At 46.3% G+C, this 10,988-nt stretch overlaps 2 protein-coding genes across 2 annotated transcripts; one reads left to right on the top strand and one right to left on the bottom strand.

Moving 5' to 3' along the window:
• Positions 1-2,939: 2,939 nt before the first annotated feature.
• Positions 2,940-3,865, bottom strand: HIGD2A (HIG1 hypoxia inducible domain family member 2A). Its single transcript, XM_053567268.1, has 2 exons — positions 3,712-3,865; positions 2,940-3,372 (listed from the first exon to the last, which is right to left on the bottom strand). Exons 1-2 carry the CDS (start codon positions 3,863-3,865, stop codon positions 3,206-3,208), a joined length of 321 nt encoding a protein of 106 aa, XP_053423243.1. The 3' UTR covers positions 2,940-3,205.
• A 246-nt stretch (positions 3,866-4,111) lies between these two features.
• On the top strand, positions 4,112-10,320 carry NOP16 (NOP16 nucleolar protein). The gene is made up of 5 exons (XM_053567267.1): positions 4,112-4,251; positions 4,336-4,444; positions 6,001-6,070; positions 8,641-8,747; positions 9,910-10,320. The coding sequence occupies exons 1-5, from the start codon at positions 4,145-4,147 to the stop codon at positions 10,051-10,053; spliced, it is 537 nt and encodes a 178-aa protein (XP_053423242.1). The 5' UTR covers positions 4,112-4,144; the 3' UTR covers positions 10,054-10,320.
• Positions 10,321-10,988: the final 668 nt, after the last annotated feature.

Genomic DNA, 10,988 nt, shown 5'->3' with positions numbered 1-10,988 from the left:
GATTTGGAACAAATAACCAATGACCATACCTTCCTCCCCTTCAGCAGAGGCTGCAAACAGGACGTTTGTGACCTGCACAGTATTTAAAAAGATTTCAGTTGGGTGGCACCTGTGGCTCAGTGGGTAGGGTGCCAGCCCCATATAACGAGGGTGGCGGGTTCAAACCCGGCCCCAGCCAAACTGCAACAAAAAAAAGCTGGGCGTTGTGGCGGGCGCCTGTAGTCTCAGCTACTCGGGAGGCTGAGGCAAGAGAATTGCCTAAGCTCAGGAGTTGGAGGTTGCTGTGAGCTGTGTGATGCCACAGCACTGTACCAAGGGTGATAAAGTGAGACTCTGTCTCTACCAAAAAAAAAAAAAAGATTTCAGTAATTGCCAATAAATAGCATAATAGTCCCTTAGGGCTGCTGTAACCAAGTATACAAACTAGCTTGCTTAGAGCAACAGAAATTTGTCTCACAGTTCTGAAGGCCAGAAGTCCAAAATTAAGGTATCAGCAGGACCGTGTTCCCTCTGAAGGAGCTAGGTGAGGGTCTGTTCCCCGCCTCTCCCCTGGCTTCCGGTAGCCTCAGGTGTTCACTGGCTTACAGATGCATCACTCCAATCCAGGCTCTATCTTTGTGTGACTGTCTTCACATTGTCTGCCCTCTCTGCATGTCTGTGTTCAAATCTTCCCTTTTTCTGCAGACACCAGTCATACTGGATTAAGGCCCACACTAATGACCTCATTTTAACTTGATTACCTCTGTAAAGTCCCTATTTCCAAATAAGGGCAAATTCTAAGGAACCAGAAGTTAGGACTTTGATGTACCTTTTTTGGGGACACCACAACACCAACACTTACAAAAGTTGGCCATCCTCTAAAAGTGCTTTAGTTCTTACAACTCCGTATCTTTTCCTTTTACTTGAGGCCAAGGGTCATCACAAGGTGCTACTCTACATTTGTAATGTGGAGGCAAGAAACTTAGCTTACCCTGGTCACACACTCTCCTTCACTCCGAAAACTACAGACACTGTCATGGGACCCACAGGGTGTGTTTTCTTCATTTCCCTTTTCCTTTTTTTCAATTTGAAGCTGGTCTTGAAAATGGTGGTGGGCTGGGCTCAGTGCCTCACACCCGTAATCCTAGCACTCTGGGAAGCTGAGGCGGGTGGATTGCCTGAGCTCACAGGTTCGAGACCAGCCTGAGCTAGAAGACCTCATCTATAAAAATAGCTGGGCTTTGTGGCAAGTGCTATACCCAGGGTGACAAAGTGAGAGTCTCAAAAAAAAAAAAAAAAAAAAAAAAGAGAGAAAGAAAATAGAAAATGGTGGAGTCACACGTGGGAAGAGTATGGTCCTTGAATCAACACTTGGAGAGAGCTGATCACAGACCAAGAATACCTGTTTGAGAGTGTACACAAATGAGGAACTCACAGGTCATCTTTCTTCTAGAGTTTACTAAGGTCCCCAGTCTACTTTTCCAAAATCCTAAAACACTAATATAGAAATTGCTGGAGAGCTTCAGGACTGTGTGCATCGTGAGCTGGGAGTGCTGGCTATGGCCCTGGTGGGATCGGTAGAGGCTATAGGCAAGGACAGCCACTGTGCCCAGGCAACTTGAGAGATAACTGGAGAGGTGTCTCCCCACTTTGGACCTTCCTTCCCCAAGGCCAACACTTCTGGACAACAGCAGAGGGAGGGTGGAGGGGTTGTTTGAAGCAGGATCCTCCTAGTTGAAGAGTCTGCCCTATTTCAGCCCTCCAATCCAATCCTTAAACCTGACTGTTGTTCTCATTCTAATCAGTTCTTCCCAGTACACCAGGCTGCTTCTCTGAGCCTGTTTCCTATTCTGTCATCTGTCAAGAGTCAGGATGGCCAGGAATAGTGGCTCATGCCTCTAATCCTTAGCACTCTGGAAGGCTAAGGAGGGTGGAGTGTCTGAGCCAGACCAAGACCCCATCTCTAAAAATAGCCAGGTGATGTGACAGGAGCCTATAGTCCCAGCCACTCAGGAGGCTGAGGCAAAAGAATCACTTGAGCCCAGGAGTTTGAAGTTGTGAGCTGTGGTACCACGGTACTCTATGAAGGCAAGAGCAACTGAGACTCTGTCTCAAAAAAAAAAAAAAAAAAAAAAAAGCCAGGATGGTCTGGAGCAATGAAACCATATGGGTTCTCAGGAGGTGGGAGTGAGGTAAAGAGGAGGTGCAGAGTGGAGGGCAAAATCCCCTCTCTGTGACAAAACCATGGCAGGTCTCATCTGAAGTTTTCCTACTAAAAGTTTGAAATGCTGATGGCTAGATGATTTTTCTTCAAATAGCATCACCGTAGGCCCAATGTCTAGAACAGTGATTTTCAACCTGTGTCATGAAAATTTTTAAAGATCATTAATTCAGTTATTTTTGAAAGAAGTTCAAAGCATAATAAGTGTATTTTTTTTTTTTACTCAATTTAACTGTGCCACAGAAATTTAACTATAGGTTCAAGTGCACTATCAGATAGAAAAAGGTCTAGAATCTCAAGCAATGGCACCTGGGAACCTTTTTTTTTTTTTTTTTTGTGAGACAGAGTCTATGTCGCCCTCGGTGGAGGGCTGTGGCATCACAGCTCACAGCAATGTCAAACTCTTGGGCTTAAGTGATTCTCTAGCCTCAGCCTCCCAAGTAGCTGGGACTACAGGCATGCATCACAACGCCCAGCTATTTTTTGGGTGTAGTTGTCATGGTTGTTTAGCAGGCCCCGGCTGGGTTCAAACCCACCACCTCCGGTGTATGTAGCTGTCACCCTAGCAGCTGACCTACAGGTGCCGAGCCAGGAATCTCTATTTTTAACACCTGCCCCAAGTGACTGTTATCAGCAGTTTGGCAATCACTAGACTACCTGATCCTAAAGGACACTACAGTCCAAAGTCTGTTTCCTCCTAAAACAAAGGGGGAGGAGGAGGAAGGAGTGAGCCTGAGAATGAATTCACCAACCTACACGTGGATTAGTTTATTAAGTAGGGAGTGGAGGAGCTGTGGCATAAATAGAAGTATGCAGCATCCAAACTGAACAAAATCTGGGATTTCTGAAAAAATCTGTTGATTTTGGTTACCCAACCAGCCAGTTCCTCCTCCATTGACATAGCCGCCTTTCGGAGGAGAGGAGGGACTATGTTTCATGGCAGGGCTGGTGGCTGCTCCTGGGTCTTGGAATAATCTGAGAAGCTTTCAAGGGCAGGCCGAAGGCTCAGGATCGAGACTTCATAGCGGATGCAGCTAGACCCAGCAAGATGGCCGTGACCGTGAAGCCCTGGGCGGCGATCCGAGTGCGCATCATGAGCTGCGAGCGCTGGCTGTGGCCCAGGTGGAAGCAGTAGAGACCGTAGGTGAGGGCGGCTGCCGTGCCCAGGCAACCTAAGTAGGGGACAAAGCAGCTAGAGAGGAAGTCTCCCCCGCTTTGGACCTTCCTTCCCCAAAGCCAACATCTCTGGACAACCGGGGAAGAGAGGGCGGAAGGGTTGGTCGAGGCTGGGTCCTCCTGGATCTAGAGTCCACCCCATTTCGGTCTCCTCAATCCCGCCTACAAGCTCAGCCGCTGCTTCGCTCCAGTTTCACCCCCTCACTGCCCGGTTCCTTCATCACATTTCTGGTCCACTCTCGTCCAGTCACCGCAGGTGTCCCGGGTCTTCTCCTACTTCATTCCCCCCGACATCACAATTCCTTCCGTTTACAGTTCCTACAGCATCCACTTACCTATGGGTACCACTGGGTTCTCTCGGGTCTTGCGAAGGAACTTTTCCTTGAAGCTTTCTGTATTGCTGTAGACACTAGGGCTAAAGCCCTCAATGACAGGGGGCTGCGATGGTTCAAAGGGTGCCTTCGGAGTCACAGGGCCAGGACTTGCCATGTCTGGGCGACAACGTAGACGACCGCAACGCTGGGCTCCGCCTCCAGACGGAGGTCAAGAAACCGGCCGGAAATGACTGCTCTCGGAGAGTTGTACCCAGGCGCTGGCGCTCCTTGCATTCTGGGGGTCGTAGTCATCCGCACGGTACGGCTGAGGAAAGGACTACAATTCCCAGAAAGCCTGCAAAGCCTTTGCGCACCCACCGGAAAGGAGTTAGTTGCACGCGGTTTTGAGTGTGAGAGGCGCTGAGTGTGAGCTGCCGCTACCGTGGTCCGCGTAATGCCGAAGGCCAAGGGCAAGACCCGGAGGCAGAAGTTCGGTTACAACGTCAACCGAAAGCGTCTGAACCGGAATGCTCGACGGAAGGCAGCGCCGCGGATCGAGTGGTGAGGAGGCCGGGTTCGGGGGACAGGGGGCCTTGGCCGGACCGCCTGCCAGATAAATGATCCGCGCTCTCTCTCTCTTTGTAGCTCACACATCCGACATGCCTGGGACCACGCTAAATCGGTGCGGCAGAACCTGGCTGAGATGGGGTTGGCTATGGACCCCAACAAGGCGTTACCCTTACGTAAGAGAAAGGTACTGGCCCTTGTCTTCCCTTGTCTACTTAGCTGGGTTTCAGGACTGGATCCTGCCGCTTACCTCCTTCACGCTCTTTCCGGATTTCGGCCTCCGCACAAACTGGAAGCTGTGGTCCAGCGTCTGTTCACAACCTTCCTCCCAGCACACATTTGGACCTGGGTTGGAGCTTCTCCTTTACTGCGCTATTCAGGCTTTTTCCTTTCAAATTAACGGGTTTGGGTTTCTTGGTTATCTCAATGGCATTTTCCGGAATTTATCTTTTTTGCTCTTAACTTTCCTAATAAAGACCTCAGAATTTGGAGTCTTGTCTTACTGTTTCCTACACCTTTCCCCGGTCATTCAGTCATCCTTGGTCTGAGGCTTCCCTGGGACTAGTTTTTTTCGAGCAAGTCTTTTTATGGACCACCTTTTCAGACTTTCAAAAATTAGGCAGGGCATTTTGAGAGGCCTAGGTGAGAGGATCGCTTGAACTCAGGAGTTCCAGACCAGCCTGAGCAAGAGCGAAACCCCACCTCTACAAAACAACAACAAAAATAAACCCCAACAAAAATTAGTTCCAGTTACTTGGAAGGCAGAAGCAGGAGGATCTCTTGAACCCAAGAGTTCCAGCTTGGGTAACAGACTGAGACTCTGTTTCAATAAAAACCCAAAACCAAACAAAAGAAACTTTAAAAAATTGTATCCTTCACTCAGTAACCTCTTCCCTGCTTTAATTCATATTTTGTGATTACATGATGATAGTATATATGTATGTGTGTATATATATATTTGCTTATCACCTTTTTATGCTTCTTATGTGCAATGTAATCTCTTTGGTGACAAGGACTTTGTGTTTGGTTCTCTACTGAATCCCCAGGTTGCTTAGTGTGTGACGTGCTTAGTAAATAGCCTAATAAATGCACATGCTGAATGAATTTGTCCCATTGCCTAAGTTTCTTTTTATCCCTTCAGGCCAGAGAAAAAGGACACTACTGTTTCTTGAATAAATGTTAAGTTATAGCCAAGTGTTGTCAGGTAGCGCCTCCTTTAGAAAATATCTGACATCCCCTTATAAGGTGCTCTCACATGCATCCTTTCAGTTACCAGAGAACTGAGGAAGGCAAGGAGTGTTACCCCTATTGTATAGATTGGCAAGGAAAGATAAATTGCTTGTGTTTCTTTTGGGAACAGTGGATTCTAGTTGTTTAGTATTTGTTACCTGTTCTTCCTGACCTGGGGTGGGATTCTTATGGGTAATGTAGTTGTGTAAGAATGAGCAGGAGTCTCTAGAACATTGTTTTTCAGCCTTTTTTTTTTTTTTTTTTCTTTTTAATCTCACACCACACTTGAACCTATAGTTAAACTTCCCCGGCACACTCAAATTATGTTGATTAAAAAGAATATACTTACTGTGCCCTGAACTTCTTTTGAAAAAATTTAATTAATCTTTAAAAATTTTTGCACCACACCTAAGATCTTCTCATGGTACACTGGTTGAAAATCTCTGCTCTAGAACTTTGCCTCCTTGAAGAGCCTTCCTTTGTTACTGGTTTTACATGTTCTGGTCTCTGCAGGTGAAGGCCATGGAGATGGATGTAGAGGAGAGGCCGAAGGAGCTTGTGCGGAAGCCTTATGTGCTGAATGGTAGGTATGGGCCATATATATTCCTTTAGGTCAGTGGTTCTCAACTTTCCTAATGCTGTGACCCTTTAATCCAGTTGTGACCCACAGGTTGAGAACCGCTGCTTTAGGTCATTGTCCTGCACTGTCAGGGTTGGAAAGGACCCTCAGATGTCCTCATTTTGCAGATGGGGAAACCAAGGTTCAGAGAGAAGGAAGCTGGTTCATGATTCACAAAGCTAGTACTATGTCTCCAGTGCAAATTAAGTCTGTTGACTAAACTGAAGTGTGTGAATAAGGTCAGGGATGTTCAGGGAGGATAGAGCCAGGTACCTGAGAGAACAGCAAAGAAACTTAAATTTCAAGCCATGTGTTTGGCTTCTCACGAATTTAAACATGTACTGATTTTTAGGGATTCTACCATCTCATTAAATGTTGCTAACGAGCCAGTTTCACATATATTAGGGCTATACATGCTGAATATTAAAACAGGAGAGTAAACACTGCAGGATATCAGGAATACTCTAGGATCCCTTATCCATCTTTCCCTTTAGCTGTCAAGGAGCTTTAATAGCTCTCATGAAGGTTCAAGGATTTGAATGGCTAGACATCTGATACACAGTTCCTTGCATTCCTATCTTTATCTCATTAGTTCTTACAAGAATTACTGCATAGGCCGGGTGCGGTGGCTGACAACAGTAATACTCTGGGAGGTGGATGGATTTCTTGAGTTTGAGATTAGCCTGAGCAAGATTGAGAACTTGTCTCTACTAAAAATAGAAAAACTAGCCAGGCATTGTGGTGGACGCTGGTAGTCCTAGCTGCTTGGGAGGTTGAGACAAAGAGGATTGCTTGAGGTCATGAGTTTGAGATTGCTGTGAGCTATGATGATGCCATAGTACTCTACCCAGGGTGACCAAGTGAGACTCTGTCTTAAAAAAAAAAATAAATGGCATAAACAACAAAGAATTGCTGTATAAGATAGGGTTCTATGTACAAAACTGTAGGTACTTAATCAAAGAGAATTAAACATTTGTTTTTAATTTATCTGTTGCCCTGCTAGACTGCCGTGGTGTCATCTGACTCACTGTAACCTCAGACACCTGGCTCAAGTGATCCTTCTGCCTCAGCCTCTTGAGCAGCTAGGACTACAGGTGCCTACCACAACACCCAGCTAATTTTTGTAGGTTGAGTAAAGATGGGGTCTTGCTCTTGCTCAGGCTGGTCTGGTCTCAAACGCCTGACCTCAAGCTTTCTGCCCACCTTGGCCTCCCAGAGTGCTAGGATTACAGGTATGAGCCACTGTGCTCAGCTGGAATTTTTAACATTTTATTTTTTATTATTTATTTTTGTAGAGACAGAGTCTTTATGGCCCTTGGTAGAGTGCAGTGGCATCACATCTCATAGCAACCTCAAACTCCTGGGCTTTTGAGGCAATTCTCTTGCCTCAGCCTCCTGAGTAGCTGGGACTACAGGCGCCCGCCACGATGCCCGGCTATTTTTTTTTGTTGCAGTTTGGCGGGGCCGGGTTTGAACCCGCCACCCTCGGTATATGGGGTGGCATTCTACTCACTGAGCCACAGGCACCACCCAGGAATTTTTAAAAATTTATATTGTGGACATGATTGCAAGAGGGACTTTACCTAACAATTGCAATCAGTGTAACCTGGCTTATTGTACCCTCAATGAATCCCCAACAATAAAAAAAAAAAAAAGAAAAATTTACATTGTGGTTTAAAATATATATAAAATTTGGGTGGCACCTGTGGCTCAAGGAGTAGGGTGCCGGTCCCATATGCCGGAGGTGGCGGGTTCAAACCCAGCCCTGGCCAAAAACACACACACACACAAATACATATATATATAAAATTTAACATCTTCACCAACACTACAGTATTGTTTATTCACATAGTTTTACAACAATCCTCCAAACTTCCATTTTACAGAACTGAAACTATCCCCTTTAAACAACAACTCCCCATTTCCCCCCATGTACAGCTCCTATCAGCATGTCTAAAATAATTTTGATCTGGCTAGATGCGGTGACTTGCACTGCACTTCCTGAGGCAGGAGACTCTTGAGCTCAGGAGTTTGAGACCAGTCTGAGCAAGATTGAGACTCCATCTCTCTAAAAAATAGAAAAATTAGCCAGGCATTGTGGTGGGCACCCATGCTCCCAGCTACTTGGGAGTTTGAGGCAAGTTGGGATCATTTAAGCCCTACAGCAGTGGTTCTCAACCTGGTTGGCGACCCGCAGGAACTATTAAAAAGGGTTGCGGCATTAGGAAGGTTGAGAACTATTGCCCTAGAGTTTGAGGTTGCTGTGAACTAGACTCATGCCATGCCACTCAGGGTGGGCAGCCAAGTGAGATTCTGTCTCAAAACATTTTTTTTTTTTAACATTTTATTTTATTTTATTTTATTTTTTTGCAGTTTTGGCCAGGGCTGGGCTTGAACCCACCAACCCCGGTATATGGGGCTGGCACCTAACTCCTTGAGCCACAGGTGCTTAAATTATATAAGCAATATTAAGACCTAACCTCTGGGTAAGATCTGACTACTTCATTTCCGTCTTCTGGCTTTTCTCACACCAGACCTGGAGGCAGAAGCCAGCCTTCCAGAAAAGAAAGGAAATACCCTGTCTCGGGATCTCATTGACTATGTGCGCTACATGGTGGAGAACCATGGAGAGGACTATAAGGTGAGCGGCTCAGGCCTGGCAGGAAGAACCACTTAGGCTGGTTGGGAAGGCACCCTGTACCATTCATGGCCTGATCTGTTTGCTTAGCATCTGCTTCCTGAAACTGGAAAGAAAGGAAAGAAAAAAACTAGGATCCCGTCAACAGAGATCTAATGTGAACAGAATGCTTGCAGGAGGGATAGACTGGTCTGTGGTTCCTATCTCTCTCACAGATATGTTGTTTAGCTCATGTAGCATTTTTTGAACAATTTGGCTTAGTTGCCATTTTAATTATGGGAGGGTTCAAATAGAAGTCTATAGTTTTGGCTTCTTTTAACAATTGAAAGATCTGGGTGGTGCCTGTGGCTCAGTGAGTAGGGCGCTGGCCCCATATACTGAGGGTGGTGAGTTTGAGCCTGACCCTGGCCAAACTGCAACAACAACAACAAAAAAATAGCAGGGTGTTGTGGCAGGTGCCTGTAGTCCCAGCTACTCAGGAGGCTGAAGCAAGAGAATCGCCTAAGCCTAGGAGTTGGAGGTTGTCTCAAAAAAAAAAAAAAAAAAAATCGAAAGAGCTGGCCATACTGTGCTCAGGTGAGATTAGTTGGCTGTGAATGAGGGCATGGACTTCTCAGCTGGCCCCAGCTCCTGCTTAGACCAGAGGTTCTCAGCCTTCCTAATGCCGTGACCCTTTAATACAGTTCCTGTAGGTCACAACCCACAGTTAGAGAACCGCTGCCTTACAATCTCAGGCCTGCTGGTTCCTAGGTGCCGAAGGGCTCCACTTACATTGTGGCTTTAAAAAAAAATTTTTTTTTGAGACAGTCTCACTATGCTGCCCTCAGTAGAGTGCTGTGGCATCACAACTCACAGCAACCTCAAACTCTTGGGCTTAAGTGATTCTCTTGCCTCAGCCTCCCAAGTAGCTGAGACTATAGGTGCCCACCAAAACACCTGGCTATTTTTTGTTGCAGTTGTTGTTGTTTAGCTGGCCCGGGCCAGGTTCAAACCCGCCAGCCTTGGTGTATGTGGCTGGCACTGTAACCACTGTGCTATGGATGCTGAGCCATACAATGTGGCTTTTGATCTTAGGGATAAGAGGTAGCTTGCTCAGTTCAGCCAGAGCTAGGATTTGAACCTTTGCTTGTCTAGCCCTTCTCAAGTGGCCTTTCTTCCTTTGTAGGCCATGGCCCGAGATGAGAAGAATTACTATCAAGATACCCCAAAACAGATTCGGAATAAGATCAACGTCTACAAACGTTTTTATCCAATGGAGTGGCAAGCCTTCATCGATTCTTTGCAGAAGGATAAGATGGAGGTTGAGTGACTGGTTTATATTATATCTGCCCCATGCAGAGCCTTTTCCTGGACCAGTGAAGCTGGAGCCAGGGTTTAACGCAAGGAGGGGTGTGTACCTTCAGAAGGGTTGGCCAAATCATGGAATCAGGTCACACACACTCCCCCCTCTGTGGAAGGAACTCTCACAGGTTCCAATTTATATTCTTCTGGGGGCTCATGGAAAAGCCAGAACCTGTTTTCAGAGTGGGTAGTTTATCTGAATATAATCTGTACATAATAAATCAAAGATATTTTACTTCTTTGATGATTTTGTATTTTCCCCTTCCAGCCAAAACCACCTCTGCCAAGACTTGAAGCCAACCAGCCCAAGAGCATGTGCTACATTCACATGGCTTTTAGGCTCAGCCTCTCCTCAAGTGCTCTCTGCTTTTGTTTCCTACGAGAGCTTTATTTTTATTATTATTATTATTATTATTATTGTTATTTTTGAGACAGAAAAAGCCATGCCATGGCATCACAGCTCACAAAAAAAACCCCTCCAACTCCTGGGCTTGAGGGATTCTCCTGCTTCCGCCTTCCAAGTAGCTGGGATTACAGGTGCCTAGAGTTTCATTATGTTGCCCCTCAGTAGAGTGCTATAGCATCACAGCTCACAGCAACCTCAAACTCTTAGGCTTTAACTCTTGCCTCAAACTCCCAAGTAGCTGGGATTACAGGTGTCCGCCACAACGCCCTACCATTTTTTTGTTGCAGTTGTCGTTTAGCAGGCCTAGGCTGGGCTCAAACCCGCCAGCCTCGGTGTATGTGGTTAACACCCTACCCACTGAGTTATGGGTGCTGCCACCTATGATAGTTTTAACCCTTCTATAGAAGCTTCCTGGGAACCCAGGGCTGCTTGGAAGGAGCCTTACTTGCCTGTGCTAGTCCTATCCCTGGGCTGAAGGGCAGTGGGACTCTAGTCTG

Source organism: Nycticebus coucang, chromosome 17 (assembly GCF_027406575.1).
Source record: "Nycticebus coucang isolate mNycCou1 chromosome 17, mNycCou1.pri, whole genome shotgun sequence".
Taxonomy (NCBI): Eukaryota; Metazoa; Chordata; class Mammalia; order Primates; family Lorisidae; genus Nycticebus; species Nycticebus coucang.
Note: the sequence above shows the minus strand (reverse complement) of the source record. Positions and strands in the feature narration are given on the sequence as shown.